This window comes from Eucyclogobius newberryi, unplaced genomic scaffold (assembly GCF_026437365.1).
Source record: "Eucyclogobius newberryi isolate DKJ021-1_F unplaced genomic scaffold, fEucNew1.0.hap1 SCAF_22, whole genome shotgun sequence".
NCBI classification, from domain to species: Eukaryota; Metazoa; Chordata; class Actinopteri; order Gobiiformes; family Gobiidae; genus Eucyclogobius; species Eucyclogobius newberryi.
In genome coordinates this window covers 14,001,733-14,022,501 of record NW_027315857.1, presented here as the reverse complement: position 1 = coordinate 14,022,501, position 20,769 = coordinate 14,001,733, and the positions used below count along the sequence as shown (strand labels likewise).

Genomic DNA, 20,769 nt, shown 5'->3' with positions numbered 1-20,769 from the left:
TTGTCAAATTAAATAGTTTGTAACAGTAGTTTTAATAGGGAAAAATGTGATCAACTATGTAAAAAAAAAAAAAAAAAAGACAAATGTATATTTAATGCTCTATTAACTGACCGTATTATATTTTCATTTCTGTTTTATCGCTGTGGAAGTGAAATATAGTGTGATATAAATTTCCTCCACAGCGACCTGAGAAAACACGCATTATTACACTTTTATAAAACGTGTAGTTTGAACGTAACAAAATATTGGTTCATTGAGACTCCAGAACTACTTGGATTATTATTTCCCCCCACACACACTGCTAACATTTAACAGCGTAGAATCCCGTGGTGCACTACTGACCCCTTGTGGCTGCATCACAACACTGCCACGACCTATTCTCCTGTATCCCCCGCGTCCCCTGAGGCCTGCTTGCTGATGGCAGTCTGTCTGAGCAGCAGCTCTCGGGCCAGGTCCGGTCTGCCGCTCTTGGCCAAGCAGTTGGCCAGATGATTGACGTTGGACTGGTGCGGAGAGGCCGGCAGCGTTCTCCTCCACATGAGCAGGAGGTGCAAGGCCTGCCCCGACAGACTGTCCCCCGCCCGGAGCTTCACGAGCTGGGCCGCGCTCCGACGCAGGCGCAGGGACGGCACCAGCAGGGACAGCTCCTCCGCCGAGAGCTGCTCCGACAGCCAGAGCAGGAGGCAGTCGGGCAGGGAGCGAGCTGGACCAGAGGAGGAGAGGCAGGAGATGAGATGGAGAGAAAGGATGAAAAGGATGTGGCCAAACACTACAAAAAAACTAATATGTACATGTTTTGTGATTGTACGGCCAATTTTTAGGTCTAGAAATGGAGTATAACAATTGTTTGTGGTACATTTTGAATAAACATGTTAATAATCAGAAGTGTACCACCAAAAATAGCTACGTACCCACAAAGTTATCTTCTTCTATTGTTAATTATAATGATTTGTGGCTTTTTAAATTGAATACATGATGATGACACCTGTACGGTCATTTAAGCGCGTTTCCTTAGCGTTTTTTCCCCGATAATTATTGTGATATTATTGTCACTCGCAATTATTTTGGTGATGATAATTGTGACTGAAAATGTCAATATCGTCCTTTGCCAACTACGAAATATGAAACAATTGACGATATTGACCAGGTAGATGGTTTTACTCAGGATATAAGGTTCTTTGGATAGAACGTATCAACCTTTTCTCAAGAGTTAATGAACTGGAAGTGTGAGGATTTTATCTACAAGTATGAATGAAATCGATTTGAAACTTACAAGTATCTTCACAAATCTTCAGCCGAGTCACATTCAGCCGACTAACATCCTTTTCCCGCTGAAATCAAAAGAAAAAAACAGTTGATTTGTGTTTTTGTCCCTCGGTTAAAGAGCGGGCGACCTCCGCGGCACCTTGGGTAGAGCCAGAGGCAGCTTGCAGATGGGATCTCCCAGCAGCTTCACGTTTACAGACCCCGGGCAGTCACATGACCGGTCCAGCTGACCCCTGTTGACCTTATGGAACACGGCCGTGCCCTTGTAGTGGCTGGAGCTGTGGTTCCCAAACGGGTCCACTTCGGTGAGGCGTACGGTGAGGTGGTTGGTCCTCTGGCTGTGAAAGGCGATCCACTCTGACGTGTGCTCGTTCTGGGAGTTACGCGCCCCTGCAACGTAATGTACCGCTAGTTATGGGAGTCATGGCAACAACAAACAACCGGTCAAGCAGTCAATATCGCTTTTTTGGTGAGGGGCCTGTCTTCTTCTTGTTAAAATTAAAGTGACATACAGTAGTTTTCAGGTCGCTACGGATCTGTAACTAGGCCCAATGACAGACTCTCAACAAGAAAAGTTACACAGTGCATCTTTAAAGAGGGTGTATGAATCCAGTCCAAATGACATTATTTGGTGTATTTTTATCTGTTGTACATATAAATTATAGTTTTACACCAATCGAGTTGGTATTCGTGGAGAAAAGTGGAAAAAACTAGAAAATTACAGGAAGGAATCACACCAGGGCTACTCATTCCAGAAGTTTATGCATAATTTACACAAAATAAACTTGATTCTCTAAACAGTAATCCCACAAAAACAATTGCTCTCATATATTTTCATTTGTCAAATAAAAAAAAATGGGACGTTGGGAGTTTTTTCCTTATAATTATCCTAGTAATTTCCTACTGTGGTGTCATCGATTACAAACAGGAAGTTTAATTATAAACCTAAAACAAGTGCTATTCTGTGATCACATTTTTTTAAATCATTTTTAGCAGTTTTAAATATATAAAACTTAACTGCATTTTAGTTCAATGAGCTGTAATGTCCTGGTATTCATTTATTTTGTACTAATGTGAGAGTGGTCCGTACATATTCCTCCTCGCTGTCATTTTCAACAAAAGAAATATGTGTTTTTGATTAGGAAGTAATGAAATCACAAATACAAACATACATCAGCTCATTTTGTGGAATGTGACAATACAGCTACAGTTTAGTTTAGCTGTTAAGTGTTGCCTTCATAGAGCGGGATCATTGTGTCACAATAAACAATAATACACACAGATTTCGTTACTAAGTAGAAAACCTGATACCGATTTCAACTACTTTGTTCTGGTAGATAATGACCTTTTTAAATTCTGAAAAGCTCACATTTCTGCCTTGTTTATTTTTCAAAATGATTTAAATGTGTTAAAATGAGTCTAGTTTGGATATTAGTTTTAGTATTTGTATCTGGGTATTGATACTTCACACTCTCTAACAGCATCACTTGTAAATAGGCAGTGGCATCGTTTTGTGGACAAACCTCTGATTTATCCTGTTTATTTCACAGGCTGCTGTGTGGGAGGAAGGCCCAACAGCCACTGCAGATCTAGAATATTTTATCACTGGTGCGTCAAACACATAATAGCAAAATACACATACTACAATACAATAAATCACCTGTATGTGTGAGATCTTTGTATAATTGTAAAATGTGTTTTTCCGTACCCATTTCTTTTTGAATGTGAGAAACAACGGCCATTTTGTACAGGCTAGTAGTAAACTAATCTTCATAAGAAATGGAGATGCGCTAAACAAAGCAACATGTAAACACTGGGTGAAGTAAATAATCCAGGGTCTCATTAACCAGCGGTTCACAACCTTTTTGACTTAATTATACATGTCTTTTCTTGTATATATCCAATCATAACTTATACTTTCTTGCTTCAATGATATTTATGCCAACTTTATCCTATAGAAACATTATTGAGGATGTAAAATGTACTAGATCAAACGTTCTATATTCAAATGATAATATTCCACACTATAGCAGGAAACACATTTAACTTGCATTTTTTGAACATTCCTGGCAAATCAGTCACTCCTGATTTCAGACTCCAGTTGAAATATCAAACAAACAAACAAACAAACAAACAAACAAACAAACAAACGGACAAACAAACAAACAAACAAATATACACAATATCAACTGGCACCTTCATGGAGACAAGCATTTAGCAGCAAAAGTTACTCAGTGAAACTTGAATCAACCATAAGTTTATTCAATCATTTTTTACAGAATAAAGTGACTAAATGGCTCTTCTGTTTCCCGTAAACGACGTACATATCTTACCCTCAGACGTGATGTTCCCGCTGAAGCGCAGCAGCAGTCGGTCTCCCTCGCACATGGTGATCTCCAGTGAGCTGTCTGTGGTGCTGCTGCTGAATCCGCGGGCCTTCAGTTTGGACAGTTCCCACGCCAGGTCTTTGCTCAGCACCAAAGCGACCATCACGGCGCGAGGGTCTTCCCTCTGCCTCAGGAGGACGACGGCGACGGCGTGACAATACACCGCCTCTTCTAGACCCTCGACCAAGGAGACGAGGTGGCAAGGACTTAGTGTCGAGAGGAGACGCACGACGAGGAGCCTGCAAGGATCAAAGCAGTTAATAATGGAAGAAAAGATGAGATATTATGAGTGAAGCAGCCTTAGAATAGACAATGGACGATCAAAGCTGAAATGAAAGTTCCTATTGCTAATGCTGTTCAGGAGATTACATTTGCACTTGGGGCGATTATGTTAATTCTGACTTAAGACGTGTTCTACCCTGGAATTCAAGGCATTTACACCCTAAATCCATAGTGCCGCCCCCTTAAGCCCTTATGTAAAGTAAAGCTGCATAGTCTACTTCAGATCATGGGAACGTAAAGAAACATAAATGACAAAGGATACATACGAGAGTCAAACTGGTAAGTGAAAATCTTTATGTTCATTAATGACAACAAGCATCTATGGATTTGAATGTGAAAGGAAGTTGTAGTGTTGTGATCTAAACCAGTTTAAATCTGCTAAAGACGTTGGGCAAATCCAAATCTATTACGTAATATTATTGTTAATCATTTCATCAAATAATGTATGTAGCTTAGAATAGTTATAGCACAGTTAGAAGTACATAAACTCTGCTCATCTGAATGTAGTTGCAATACAAGTTTGAATAATGTTACAAGTTATATAAAGTGAAGAAGTTACAATCAAACTACTACAAGCTATTTTTAAACATTTCCAAAGACCACTTCATATGTATCTTTTTTAATCTTTTCATTGCACTTGCAGGATTAATTTCTTATGAAGCGACCCTTAGAATTAACCGTCCAGAAGTAAGTTTCAGATCATTTTCACGATCGCTATTGCACTTTTTCTAACTCTACGCACTCAAACCGAGCAGGGACAACGTGTTCCTGCTGCTCTACGTGATCGGGGGTCTCCTGATGACGGTCACTGCCAGCGGTCAGTGTTTGGACGTGGCCCAGCACCCGGCTAACCTAATGACGCTGTACAAATCGCTGTTTGGGCCTAAAACCTTCAGACAACAAGCGCCAGTCATTGTGAGTATAGCGCTAAATGTCTAATACAACGTTCACATTGAATTCACCCACTGTGTTATTTATTTAAAAGACAAAGCGGAAACGGAAAAGGCTTTACTTCACCAAAAGGTATGCCGCTAAAAATGATGTATATATATATATATTTTCACCGCCTAGAGCATCAGATTTAACCGTTATGTGCTTTAGTCTCTGTATTCTCCTCAATAAACCACAGCAAATTCAGGAATCTCCGTTCGTTTTCATGGCGATGTTGCTTTGTGGTGCTCTACAGAAGACTAAAACTGCAAACTGCGTTCCAGTGAAAAGGTACACACGTCTATTGTACACAATGTATAACTTATATTGACATGTTTACTCTGTTTTGTGACTCCATATAGGATTTATTACGTCTTCCTCTTCCGTGCGAGCTGCCAGACTGTTCTCGCCGTGTCGATGTGGGGCAAAAGCAGGAAAGTGCGACGTTTCAATCCCTCAAACTGCCGAGAATTGCTGTCAGAGTTCAGCAATCAGGCACGGAGAGGAAATATGGTGAGTAAAAGATGTGTTTGTTGTTTTAAATGTACAGTTTTTACAGTAATTATGACTGTTTTCTCGAATAATATTGCTCTATTCTTCAGATGTATCTGTTTGTGTGGAAATACAACGGACAAAGTCACACAACGCGGCCATCTACAAGTCCTACTATGACCACATCAAGAGATCCTTCGACTTTAACACTTGTACTGTCGGCAGTATTTGTACTTTTGGTTTGGATGTACTTGCCTTTCATCGCTATTTGTCTCATTATTTACATTGGCTCAAAGCGACTGCATAAACTGTAAGAATACTGATGAAAAGTGGTCATTTTCTCACTAATATTTTATGTTTTTTACGTTTAATTGTCCGAAATTACAAATTAATTGAATCAAATCAATACATTTCTTTCTGTTTGTGCAATATTTTCCACCAGGTTCTCCTTTTTCCTGCTTTGCTAAAGGAATCATCTCAACAATACCACATTATTACGTTACTCTTTCACCCCCAGGCCTACACCAGATTGTTATAACTTTAAAATTCAATAAAGACAACAGAAATGCAGTTTTCCTAGACTGTGCGGCCATTTCCCACCATTCTTACATAGTTTGAAGCCGAACCTGTCATAGTTTTCTGTCACTTCAAACGACACGAGCCCTTTTTGCTGGTTCCTGACTGTGATCTTCTCCAAAGTGCTCCACTGCTGTTCTTTGTACCCCAGAAGAACCAGGAACTCATCGTGGCTCTCTTTACTTGACTTTGCACAATCTGGGAGCGTCCTAAAAAAGAACGCACAAATATAATATCATAAAATCAGTTCAATTCTTTCAACACAAGATGATATGTCATTTATGTGCGTGTTGCCCTCTTGTGGTCAGATCAAGGTGTGATCCAAGGAAAGCATATTATGGAAAAAAGTAGAAGTGAAACAAAGTAAACACGATGTAATATTTGACAGTTTTAGGGAACTGTGCACTCAACCTTTGTATGTAATGCACCTGCTTCAGCTTCTGGTATTTGAGTTTAGTGTGTGTAAAAGTACTGTATTACATAGTATGCTACAGTTGGAAAAACACATTCAAATTATTGTCACTTGAAAATAAAAATAAGTCATTCATAAATAGTTTCAGGAAGAATACTTGTACTGAAAATGTATTTAGTTACAGACTACTAAATATCTGCATGAAAAAGTATTACATGGTCCAGTCAGTGTAACTATTCTGAAAAAGTTACATTATAGCATAGTGTAAAAAAACACACAGGATTTAATTTATTATTTTATTTATTTATTTATTTAGTATATATTTTAAATTTATTTTATTTATTTTATTTATTTTATTCATTTTATTCATTTTATTCATTTTATTCATTTTATTCATTTTATTCATTTTATTCATTTTATTTATTTTATTTATTTTATTTATTTTATTTATTTTATTTATTTTTTCCTCACCAATTCACTATAAATTAAAGCATAAATTGCATTAAGTACCACAATGAAAACGAGTAATTGTAGTGGATAATAATGAATTTAGTTAAGTCCCTAAAAAAAGAAGAAGAAAGGTTTCCGCTGCTTCCACCAGAACAAGTGTTGCAGCTGATTCTTCAACTTGTACTACTACTTGATACTTTTATAATTACTATGACTTCTGTAACTGAACCTGATCCTAAACCTAACTCCTGCTCTATGGTGTGGAGAAAGTTCTTTAAATCCATTATTCTTAGTACAATAAAGAGCTATTTGAATAATACACACAGTTGTTTTTACTGAGCGCACAAATCCACTATTCTTAAAATAAAACAATAATGACACTTTATGACATAATGATTTACAAATGCTGCCACTTTTATTAGTCAGCAAAAAAAAACATCTGACAAAACAAGTTTCATGATAAAAAAAACAGGTATAAATATTAAAAGAGGTTAAATTTGAAAATCCCAAGGCACAGACTCACTTTGAACAGCTTGTGTTCTGCATTACAAGAAGTGAAACTGTGTATTTGTTTCATAAGTATCAGTGTTTATCAGTGTTTATAAGTCTGTAGGAGCTGTTTCTGTGACGGGGAAAGGGGAGGACTCTGTGGGAGCATGACACTATGTATAATTTATTTTGGCAAGTTTGCTATCTATTTATCTATTTAAGTGCACAATTTCAAATCAAACACAAGTTAATGCCTTTTTAAAAGCTATAGAGAGGAGGAAGAAAAGAACCACTAGAAAACTGTAATATTACTGTACCTTCTAATGTGTTATTCTAATGACTTGTGGGGCTTTTAATATTTAATATTAGATGTAACATTCTGGACTTGATTAAACGTGTCTGAATAAGTGTGATGTGCATAAGAACTTTGCTGAGGTGGAAAATGAAAATTCAACTTCTTCCCGCTCCCTTTTGAACATGTGATGACTTTATTCCTTAATTATTGTCCATGTTTCATTATGATATATATTTTATGTGTTTGAAACAAAGTCATCAAATCGACTTCTCAGGTTCAGTTCAGTAACTTCATCTCATACTAAACTGGAAAAAAGACAATATGTCAAGAAAGTGATTGATATAAGTAGTATTTATCTTGTTTGGAGTATATTTGACTATCTTAAAATAAGCTTTGCCAACAGAACAAGCAAGTTTTGTTATTATTTCAAGTGTAGGAATATTTTTTTCTCATTTCAACTTAGAAAATGCTTTATTTTTTCTTATTTTGTATTTTGACATTTAATCTAAGTTCAAGGTAGTCAAAATATACTCAAACCAGACAAATACTACATATTTCAAGCACATAATTAACTCTTATTTTAGATGTTTATTGTAGGCGTGTTTTCGTTGCTGCCATTAAAGTCTGCTTCTGTGACCTCTGACCTCTGCACACACTGACCTCACTGAGCAGGCAGAACCCCATTTCAAGGTAGCGGTGATGAGCTGACCATAACCACGCGCCGCCTCGTCTAACGTCCCGCTCTTCTGCTTGGGTTTGGGGGCACATGGGAGTGTGAGGGTGAGGGCTCTCCTCAAGGCCTGGCACGACGGGTGAGTCAGGTACACTAGAGGACTTGTAGAGACCACCGCGCCATAGTCTTCACTCCTGGACTTCACCGCAGACAGAAGGACCGCTTCTAAAGGCTGGATCTGACACAACAACAAACATAGGCCATGATTTTGAATTAGCTTCTTCAAAAAATGTCTTTGGTGTTAGCTTCTAACATGAATTTAATAGAATAATTTTCCATAGAATTGGGGGGAAATTAAAATTAAAATTAAAATTAAAATTAAAAATTAAAAATGATAATGATAATGACCATTTTGAAGCGTCCTGAGCTTCTGTATTCGAAAAGAAATCCAATTCAATCGCAGACTGATAATTATACATTTAACGTGCCTATGACAGGTAGGACTACAACTAAAATGCAGTTAAGATAAATATATTTAAAATTGGGCTAAAAGATCTTCACATTTTTTTTATCCCAGAATAGCACATTTTTAAGGTTTGTAATTTTACTTCCGGGTTGTATTTGATGACATCACACTAGGAAATTACAATTTAAAAACAATTTGGCGTATAAAAATATTTGAGATAATCTTTTTTTATGTAGTTAATGTTTAGAGAGTTGTTTGTTTTGTGTAAATTCTGCATAAACTGTGGATGGAAGGAGTGTGATGTCACTTCCTGTAATTTTCTGCAAATTTGTGTAAAACTGTAATTTATATTTATATATTTATATTGATTTACATTTATAACAGGTATAAAAACACAAAATAAAGTCTGGCATACGCACTATAAGTAGAGGTATCTAAATTATTGTAGTTATAGTTATCGTAGTAGTTATTATAATAGTAAACAGTAACAAGTAAAAACTATTTTTTTGGAGAAATAACAAAATTATCATATTATTACTGCAACTTGTACTGTCCAAACCTAAAACAAAACCATGTATATACTTTTTTACTTCTTTAAACATTACACATTAACATTACTATCTGACATTACCATTGCTTGAGCCATGACAGGAGCAGTGAAGCATGCTGGGAGGTACGTGAGACAGATTCTAGGATCCATGGACAGTTTAAGACACACCCCCTTCCTGGGAACCGTGTAGTTTTCTCGTTTCAAACAGGAAACCACAGCAAACAGGCCGAGTGCGTACACTCTCACCTCTGCAAAGGAGCCCTGACAACACACAACACACAAACACACAAACACACAAACACATAAACACATGAACACTCTCACCTCTGCAAAGGAGCCCTGACAACACACAACACACAACACACAAACACACAAACACATAAACACATGAACACTCTCACCTCTGCAAAGGAGCCCTGACAACACACAACACACAAACACACAAACACATAAACACATGAACACTCTCACCTCTGCAAAGGAGCCCTGACAACACACAACACACAAACACACAAACACATAAACACATGAACACTCTCACCTCTGCAAAGGAGCCCTGACAACACACAACACACAACACACAAACACATAAACACATGAACACTCTCACCTCTGCAAAGGAGCCCTGACAACACACAACACACAAACACACAAACACATAAACACATGGACACTCTCACCTCTGCAAAGGAGCCCTGACAACACACAACACACAAACACACAAACACATAAACACATGAACACTCTCACCTCTGCAAAGGAGCCCTGACAACACACAACACACAAACACATAAACACATGAACACTCTCACCTCTGCAAAGGAGCCCTGACAACACACAACACACAAACACACAAACACATAAACACATGAACACTCTCACCTCTGCAAAGGAGCCCTGACAACACACAACACACAAACACACAAACACATAAACACATGAACACTCTCACCTCTGCAAAGGAGCCCTGACAACACACAACACACAACACACAAACACATAAACACATGAACACTCTCACCTCTGCAAAGGAGCCCTGACAACACACAACACACAAACACATAAACACATGAACACTCTCACCTCTGCAAAGGAGCCCTGACAACACACAACACACAAACACACAAACACATAAACACATGAACACTCTCACCTCTGCAAAGGAGCCCTGACAACACACAACACACAAACACACAAACACATAAACACATGAACACTCTCACCTCTGCAAAGGAGCCCTGACAACACACAACACACAACACACAAACACATAAACACATGAACACTCTCACCTCTGCAAAGGAGCCCTGACAACACACAACACACAAACACACAAACACATAAACCCATGAACACTCTCACCTCTGCAAAGGAGCCCTGACAACACACAACACACAAACACACAAACACATAAACACATGAACACTCTCACCTCTGCAAAGGAGCCCTGACAACACACAACACACAACACACAAACACATAAACACATGAACACTCTCACCTCTGCAAAGGAGCCCTGACAACACACAACACACAAACACACACACACATAAACACATGAACACTCTCACCTCTGCAAAGGAGCCCTGACAACACACAACACACAACACACAAACACACAAACATATAAACACATGGACACTCTCACCTCTGCAAAGGAGCCCTGACAACACACAACACACAACACACAACACACAAACACATAAACACATGAACACTCTCACCTCTGCAAAGGAGCCCTGACAACACACAACACACAAACACACACACACATAAACACATGAACACTCTCACCTCTGCAAAGGAGCCCTGACAACACACAACACACAACACACAAACACACAAACACATAAACACATGGACACTCTCACCTCTGCAAAGGAGCCCTGACAACACACAACACACAACACACAAACACATGAACACTCTCACCTCTGCAAAGGAGCCCTGACAACACACAACACACAAACACACAAACACAGAAACACTCTCACCTCTGCAAAGGAGCCCTGCACACACACACACACACACACACACAAACACACAAACACACACACACAAACACATAAACACACAAACACTCAAATACACAAACACACAAACACACAAACACATAAACACATAAACACACAAACACACAAACACACAAATACATAAACACACAAACACACAAACACACAAACACACAAACACACACACAAACACACAAACACATAAACACATAAACACATAAACACACAAACACGTTAACACTCTCACCTCTGCAAAGGAGCCCTGACAACACATAAACACACATGAACACACAAACACATACACATAAACACACAAACACATAAACACACAAACATAAACACATAAACACAAACATATAAACACACAGACATAAACACACAAACATAAACACACAAACACCCAAACAAACACATAAACACACAAACACATAAACACACAAACACATAAACACACAAACATTTAAACACACAAATACATACACACATAAACACACATACACACAAACAAACAAACAAACACATAAATACATAAACACACAAACACAAACATGTAGGATATGCAGATGTCCTCCCCCTGTTGCCATGGTGACAGGAATGCAAGCTAAAGTGTTATCACCTAACCGTGTGGAGTTTACGGCCCTCAGAAGGAAGAGGATGTAATAGTGACAACAGAGACGCTCTGAACTTTGAAAATGACTTTTCATCAAATGACTCCTTTTGGATTACAGAGAGTAACGATCTCTCCAAGACAAACGCTAAAACGCTGAAAGACTATGCGGTTTTAGTGGTTTTAATAGACAATCATCAGATTGCAAAAATGTGTCCACCAGATGACTTTACATGTACATATTGTGATATTGTGTTTAACATGTCATTTTAACTGTTTCATAACTTGTTTTGTGGACAATTTTACCTTTTGTGTAACTCTTGTGGCCTAAAGCCAGATCTCGTCTCCTTATCAGCTCTGACCCCAGCGTGCATGCTGATTGGCTGAAGCCACGGCGCCAAAACCCCCGCGGGAAAAGACAAAAGGAAAGAGCAGGGAGTTACAGACCAGTACCATCCGAGCTCCAGAGCGAGTTCCATCCGAGTTTCTTTCGAAGCTCGACCCTCCATCCAGGGTCCCACCAGCAAGGTCCATGAGGCCTTGGGAGCAGGCCTCGGGCCTAGTTAGCGTGAGCGATGCTACGCTACGGGACAAAGACTTTTCCAAGAGAAGCTAATGTTCCCTCCAGGAACTAAGAAACCTGTGCCCGTTTTTTAAAAACGTGATTGATGCTGCATCACGCAAAATCAAGCAAGGACCTTTTGCAACTTTTCAAGTCCACAGCCTTTTAGATCAGCCACATCGGTGGAGCAGCACGACGGCCTTTTCATTCGGGAACGCCTCAGAGCCAAGGAGAACGCCTCAGAGCCAAGGAGAACGCCTCAGAGCCAAGGAGAACGCCTCAGAGCCAAGGAGAACGCAGATCGCAGAACCGATCCAGTCCTTCTTTGGCCAGACAACGTCAGAGCCGAGCTCCAGAGCAGGCCCTTGGACTCCACGCAGGCCCTTGGACTTCACGCAGGCCCTTGGACCCCAAGCAGGCCCTTGGACCCCACGCAGGCCCTTGGACCCTAAGCAGGCCCTTGGACTCCACGCAGGCCCTTGGACCCCAAGCAGGCCCTTGGACCCCACGCAGGCCCTTGGACCCGAAGCAGGCCCTTGGACTCCACGCAGGCCCTTGGACCCCAAGCAGGCCCTTGGACCCCACGCAGGCCCTTGGACCCCAAGCAGGCCCTTGGACCCCACGCAGGCCCTTGGACCCCAAGCAGGCCCTTGGACCCCACGCAGGCCCTTGGACCCCACGCAGGCCCGTCTCCTCAGGATCACAGCTTCTGGTTCCGTTCGTATGAATGCACTTCACAGGCTGAATTTCATCTTAGACTTAACTCTAACACACCTAGATAGATCTAGAACCATCATGTCTGGTGTTTTCCATCTGTTATCGACTCATTTGCATATTCCTAATTCATATTTATCTGTTTAATTATTTGGTCATTAAATCTTCATAACCCACATTTGGTTAAGTGTTCCTTCATTTCCAGAAAAGGGGTCAATGTCACGGTTACGTTCTCAAACCTTTAGATCAACGAGCAAAAAAAATTCTAATTAATTAATTAATCTAGATATCTGAGTTGTTAAATTGCCGATTATCCGGCTGGTGCCCCATTCTACTCTTAAAGATACGATTCAAACTTACCCACACTTAGGCAGTGTGTCATGTTTGAATAATCAATATCAAACCTGAATGCCCCGCCCCCTTCACAAGTGGGTGGACATTCATAACCTTACAGTACTTGTACTAGTATGTTACCCTACAAACACACAAATACATAAACATAAACACACAAACATACAAACACACAGACACAAACACATAAACACATAAATACACAAACACAAACAGCACCATGTCAGTGGCTGATGTTTGTGTCATTAATAAGCATTGTTAAAACAAAGGTGACTGAACACACCCTGTGCCCGCTGTAGTTTCCCTCGGTGGTGATGGGACAGATGTAGCTGGCTCTCCTCTCCACGTCCACCACCTTCACAGCGATGTCTCTGTAGTTGCCACGGTGGCGGGTGTAAAAGGGAATGACCACGGCGACGGGGAAGGACACACGGGCGCCGTCTCGGACCCTGAGCTGGATCACTCTGCTGACCAGCTCCTCTGGCCCCGTCACCATGAGGCAGCTGAGGGCCTCTGCTACGTCACAGCGAAGGGCCCGGGACGCTCCGGCGGCGGCTCGGACGAAGCACGCGTCCGGTACGAGCGAGTGATCACTGTCCAGCTCTCCTGTCAGGCTCCAGGGAGAGACAAACTACATTACAATACACACTTTGACTACTACTACTACCACTACTACTACTACTACTACTACTACTACTACTACTACTACTACTACTACTACTACCACTACCACTACCACTACCACTACCACTACCACTACCACTACTACTACTACTACTACTACTACCACCACTACCACTACTACTACTACTACTACTACTACTACTACTACTACTACTACCACCACTACCACTACTACTACTACTACTACTACCACCACTACCACTACTACTACTACTACTACTACTACTACCACCACTACCACTACTACTACTACTACTACTACTACCACTACTACTACTACTACTACTACTACTACTACTACTACTACTACTACTACTACTACTACTACCACTACTACTACTACTACTACTACCACCACTACCACTACTACTACTACTACTACTACTACTACTACCACCACTACCACTACTACTACTACTACTACTACTACTACTACTACTACCACTACTACTACTACTACTACTACCACCACTACCACTACTACTACTACTACTACTACTACTACTACTACTACTACTACTACTACTACCACTACTACTACTACTACTACTACTACTACTACCACCACTACCACTACTACTACTACTACTACTACTACTACTACTACTACTACTACTACTACTACTACTACCACTACCACTACTACTACTACTACTACTACTACTACCACTACTACTACTACTACTACTACTACTACTACTACCACTACTACTACTACCACCACTACCACTACTACTACTACTACTACTACTACTACTACCACTACTACTACTACTACTACTACTACTACTACCACCACTACCACTACTACTACTACTACTACTACCACCACTACCACTACTACTACTACTACTACTACTACTACTACTACTACTACTACTACTACTACTACTACCACCACTACCACTACTACTACTACTACTACTACTACTACTACTACTACTACTACTACTACTACTACTACTACTGCTGCTGTTTCTGCTACAACTACAAGATATGTTATAATTAGAAAAGTCCTTTGCAAACAACAAAATACACTGCTAACTCTGTAGTTTAGACCTCTGCTAACGGCTGAACAAATACAAAAAACAGTCTTCTCGCTAATGTTAATGCTCAAATGTTTAGAATCCATTATTTATACCAATAAAACATTAAATTGTCACAAATCATTAAGTCACAATCAGATATTTTGTCAAAATATTTTATTTTGTCACTACAACTACAACTTCTGCTACTGCAACTACTTCAAATACTGCTACACCTAGGCTGCAACAACAGTAACTACAACAACAACAACAACAACAACAACAACAACAACAACAACTGCAATTACCAACAGCCATTACAAGAACTACAAGGACTACTACAACTACAACAGCTACTACTATTACTACTACTATCACTACTATCACTAATAGCAGAACATTTGCCCAGCTTTTGTCTAAATCTATCCTTTCAGTCTGAGTTAAAATGTATTATTTGCATTAAAACCATAGGTATATTTGTTTCTAATTAATTCTAATTCTATTTCATCTTGATCTTAATTTGCTCATAGACCTGAATGAGTGGAGTCTTCACATGCAACTATGGGCCTCAGACAGGTTTTGGGTAAATACATCCCGACACCTGATATTTTAGACAAATGGCCTTGTTCTCAAAGAGTAATTTACACAATTTGATTCGAATGCCATATTTTCCATATTATAAGTATAAGTCACACCAGCCAAATAATGCATAATAGAGAAGAAAAAAACATATATAAGTTGCACTGGAGTATGAAATAAGATTGCAAGTGTGAAAATAACAAATAATATCACATATAAGTCGCTCCGGAGTAAAAGTATAAGTATATAAGTCTAAATATAAGTATAAGTCGCACCCCGGCCAAAACTATGAAAAACTTATAGTCCAGAAAATACGGTATTAACCAATATGGCTGATATTAGCAGTTTAAATGTTATATATTTCACTTAAACTCCATCAAACATTGACATTGAAATGGTTTGCGATAATCCAAGTGAAGATATTGAAATAATAATGTGGCAGTCTATCAGAAATGTGCTTATGTGCAATATTTAAAATGTGTGCACTTTTACAGAGCCATAACATCCTTCTGTCCTTGTGCACCTTGAATCGATCTATGTGTGTAAAATTAAGAACAAAAATGCAGAAAAGTCCTAAATAGGAGATAAAAAACCTACCCAACTGTTATCCAATCCAGGTTTGCCCCGTCTTTCTTGTTGGCGTGCTCGTCATCTGTCTCCAGGGACGCACAGTCATTCTCAGCGTGTTGACCTTTGACCTCCTCTTGTCCCGAGTCCAGCATCTCATCAGTGCCTGTTGTTGCCTTCAAGTCTGGTTGCCCTGACTCATTTCCATCATCTACAGTGTTGAATGCGGCGGGGTCACTGAAGGCCAAGTGCAGGTCGTCTGGCGGTGATGGAGTTTGTGATTGGCTGATATTCTGGGGGGCAGGGTCAACATCGGTGGGCTGCTGGGAACGTGTGTTTCCGCGGTTGGAACAGAGCAGGCACATTTGTTCATCCAGTCGAGTTGTGATGCTGTTCAGTTTGTCTATGATGACTCTGATGTCTTCAGTGACACTCAGGAACATGGTCGCCAGGGAAACATCTGCAGCCTCTAAAAGAGGTAAGAACATGAGCACTAAAAGTACTGGCAATATTCACGGTTTGATTGAGGTATTTGTTCATCTTTACAGTGTGTGACTTTGCTGGGGTCTGCTACCTGCTTTCCTCCATGGAGATGTTACTGCTTTACCAGGAGTTTACCAAGAGGCCGACACAGTCTCTTTATTTAAGACCATAATGGCTCATGCTCAGGCCAGTTAGGAACAGAAATATAAACCTACAGTTTAAGTTACGTTGCCCTGGGAGCAACTACGGGGGAAGTATGGCAGCTTGAGCTCTATCCTCTGCTTCTGACTATTTATTCTATTAACAACATATATTCTTTTTAGTTCATCTGTGTCTGTTCATTACTGTCTCTACTTCAAATGAGCGGTTCTTCATCTGCCTGGAAGAACTGGTTCTCCTCCTGAAGAACTAGTTCTCCTACAGAGTGGGTCCAGCTCCACTGTCTATCTCACGTCCATCTGTCCGTCTGATGGAGTCAGATCTAGTAGTAGTAGTTTTTCTTTCCCCCGAAGGCAGGTCTGAGGACATGCTGGGACATTTGTCTGAGGACAGAGGATGCTGGGACGTCTGAGGACAGAGGATGATGGGACATTTGTCTGAAGGCAGAGGATGCTGGGACATTTGTCTGAAGGCAGAGGATGCTGTGACATTTGTCTGAGGACAGAGGATGCTGGGAAATTTGTCTGAGGACAGGGGATGCTGGGACATTTGTCTGAGGACAGAGGATGCTGGGACATTTGTCTGAGGACAGGGGATGCTGGGACATTTGTCCGAGGACAGAGGATGCTGGGACATTTGTTTTGTCCGTCCAATTACTTTAACTCAAATCATAAATCACACTTTAAATACATTCTGAATCCAAACGGTGACTCAATATTTAACATTTAACATTTTCTCTCCAAACTCTCCAAACCTCTGACATTATGAACACGGATCGACGTGGAGAGAAGCAGGTGACAAAGCTTGCTCAAGTTACTGGTCAGATCTACGGATCGGCGACCTCACTCTTGGAAAGACTCAATAAAACATTTGTAATGGAATGAATGACGACATTTAAGCTTATGGCTGTACGGAACATTACAGGCAAAGCAACAACATCTCCATGGAGACGAGCAGGTGACAGTCCACACACCTGAAAAGTGACTGCTAAAAGTGTGCATAGTGCATACAATTAACCACAAAAGGGTAAAAATATCACTTAATAGTACAGTAGATTATAACCATACAGTGTCATCCTGTGTAATGGTACTACGTTTATACCCTTGTTATGGACATTACGATAGCTGTTTCTGTTCAGTGTATTTTTATATATTTTTGCTGTCATTTTCAATAGTTTTGACACGTCCCACATCTCCAAAACAATATTAAACAGTTTTTAAACTTATCTCCAACCTCTAAGTAGCAGTCTACACGTTGTCTTCCTTCTAAATGATGTAGTACAAATGGAATATACAGTAACAGTAATATTTTATGATGTATTCAACTGCTCAATCAAATATTCCAAATGAAATCTCCAACTCAAAACAGTAAAAATAATATGCTAAATAAATGACAGTACCTCCTCCTCCACGTGCATGTGGCTCAACACCGCCCTCACGTGGCGACTCACAGGTACTACATCCCCACTCCCTGACAGCTTCCCTCCACGCTGTCACTCTGTCAAGGTGGTAACGCGTCAACTTTCTCATGCTCTCCAAAACTTTGCGCCTCCAAACTTCCTCCTCTTCCTCCTCTTCCTCCTCTTCCTCCTCCTCCTCCTTGTCCCCGTCGTTTCCTCTCGCGCGCACGTCTTCTTCCTCCATCACCTCCTTCATCTCTGCATCTCTCCTCTCCGCGTCTCCTCCGCCTCCCCTCGCTCCCTTGCATCCGCCCACGCGTCCCCTCCGCGGATCCCGGGACACTTTGGCAGCTTCCAACCCGCGCATGCGCTCTGTCAACACGTCGACAAACGCGTTATAATGCAAATCTTCCTCCATAATTGTGTCGCTTAGTTGTTCCTCCTCCTCTTCCTCCACCTGCTCCATCCAGTTTTACATCCACACGCAGCAGGTCTCAGTTTAGTTTTTCACGTTTCTGTCCACTTCTTGGCATCGGATATTCTTGCTCATCTCTTCCAAAGCCATTTAAATACGACTGGGCCCCCAATAAAAAGACGTTCCCATGGCGACCCCTGGAGGCGTGTCGGGGACGCACAGAAGCGCAAAGTGTCCAGAGCAAGTGCTTGTCCTCTCCAAACGTATCTCATCCCTCTTTCTATTCTTCTGACACTCATTTTATGACTTTTTACTGCTACTTCTACTGCGTAAACACGGTTAAACTTATAGTGCAAGCCAAACATGTCTGGCACTCAGCCAAGAAAGGAAACCAAAACGCCCCCATTGATGGTTTTATGGTGTTTGGGCTGAGAGAGGTGTTGTGGCTTTAAGAGGAGTCCACAAAGATAAAATAGGCAACTGATGTTTTCGTTTCCTGAGTATTTTTTCCAAGTCTAAATCGTCCGTTTCTGCTCATTTATTTCCATGTATTCCAAATTGATGACAAATTAACAATCAAAAAACGAAATATTATATTTTTTTAATGCTGAAAAGTTCTCAAAATGTCGTCTGAAATAAGTTGAAAGGCATTGTTTGTAAAGGAACCAAAGTCTTTTTATGATCTGCACTTTTGTCACTGAGGAATTTGCGTGAGGGGCCAAACTGCTGCTCTCTGTCGCCATCGTGTGGACACAGCAGGTCAATAACAGCTCTACTTCAGTCGCTCTTCTAATTCATTTCTGTTATTATATTATACTGTGACGTCAATGTAGCCCCGCCTTCATGGCCTTATGATGTATTTGAGTTTCAACAAATTACACTCCTTTTATGATCAAGCTAGAGGATTCCTTTGCAAGAAATTGTACTTCTTGGCGTAACTTTTTGACGCTATACTTTTACTCCTACTTGAGTTATATTTAGTTTTAAGACTTGAATAAAAGGTTTATGTTGACATGAAATTATTTGATCACGTTTTTTTTTGCACCGCTCCTTCAGAAATTATATCGTTTCTCTCACTTTTGCGTCTTTCCTTTTATTTTATTCAAATATTGCAGACAATTACTCTTGGGCCACTACTTTGCACTTCTACTTGAGTTATATATTATTTTGAAAGTAGTTTCATCTTACTTCAGTCTCTACCTTACTTCTGAGTGTAATGCAATGAAACGTTATTGTTTTGCCTGGAATGTTTCACACGGTACAGTACAAATCTCCATGGAGACCACCAGAGCACCAGGCCTAGCTACAGGTCAGATCTGTGGAGAGGCGAGCCTGCTTACAGTAAGAATAGATGATTTATGAGCATTAGAATACTTGTAATGGATTAAAAAAAGATAGATTAGTTGAATGCTGCACTGTGTAAGTTCAAACAGAGCCATAGCATATCCAGGCCTGTAGCAAAAAGAAATAATTAAGTCAACACAGTAACCAACACCAGGAAGAACATTTAACAGAGGGATTTAAACGTCATCGAACACATTGTAGTGACAAAGCAAACTCTTGAATCCTTCTGGTGTTGTTGGGCGAGAATGAGGAGAGATGGGCCGAATGTCAGGGGGAAATCACGGGAGAAAAGGTGATCATCTTTCCTGGGATGAACGTGTGCAGAGTGTCACATTCCTGCCTGTTCAGAATGCGTAGCCCGGGGGCCTGAGACTCAAGCCGGGACATGCAGCAAACATCACAAAAGAGCCTTCACTTTCTGCTTCTCCCATGCAAGAAAACACTCACTGAAACTCAAGCTTCACCTGAAGAAACTCAGCTGATGAATAAGTAAAATAGTAAAATACAGTAGGTCCTAATATCCATGGGGTTCAGAGTCATGCCAGACGAATATATGTGTATCTTTTGAAAGAGCAAAAGTCATCAAAGTATCACACATAA

The 20,769-nt window shown here is 40.4% G+C and overlaps 1 protein-coding gene and 2 long non-coding RNA genes across 3 annotated transcripts; 2 read left to right on the top strand and 1 right to left on the bottom strand.

Annotated features, from left to right (window-relative positions):
* Nucleotides 1-335: 335 nt before the first annotated feature.
* Nucleotides 336-18,876, bottom strand: dthd1 (death domain containing 1). The gene is made up of 10 exons (XM_072459439.1): nucleotides 18,640-18,876; nucleotides 16,400-16,836; nucleotides 13,798-14,128; nucleotides 9,350-9,529; nucleotides 8,240-8,490; nucleotides 5,984-6,142; nucleotides 3,600-3,892; nucleotides 1,406-1,656; nucleotides 1,274-1,331; nucleotides 336-703 (listed from the first exon to the last, which is right to left on the bottom strand). Exons 1-10 carry the CDS (start codon nucleotides 18,874-18,876, stop codon nucleotides 375-377), a joined length of 2,526 nt encoding a protein of 841 aa, XP_072315540.1. The 3' UTR covers nucleotides 336-374.
* LOC140372036 (uncharacterized) lies at nucleotides 4,592-4,956 on the top strand. The gene is made up of 3 exons (XR_011928514.1): nucleotides 4,592-4,622; nucleotides 4,691-4,850; nucleotides 4,921-4,956. It is a non-coding gene; the product is annotated as an uncharacterized lncRNA (long non-coding RNA).
* LOC140372035 (uncharacterized) lies at nucleotides 5,071-5,680 on the top strand. Its single transcript, XR_011928513.1, has 3 exons — nucleotides 5,071-5,156; nucleotides 5,228-5,378; nucleotides 5,468-5,680. It is a non-coding gene; the product is annotated as an uncharacterized lncRNA (long non-coding RNA).
* Nucleotides 18,877-20,769: the final 1,893 nt, after the last annotated feature.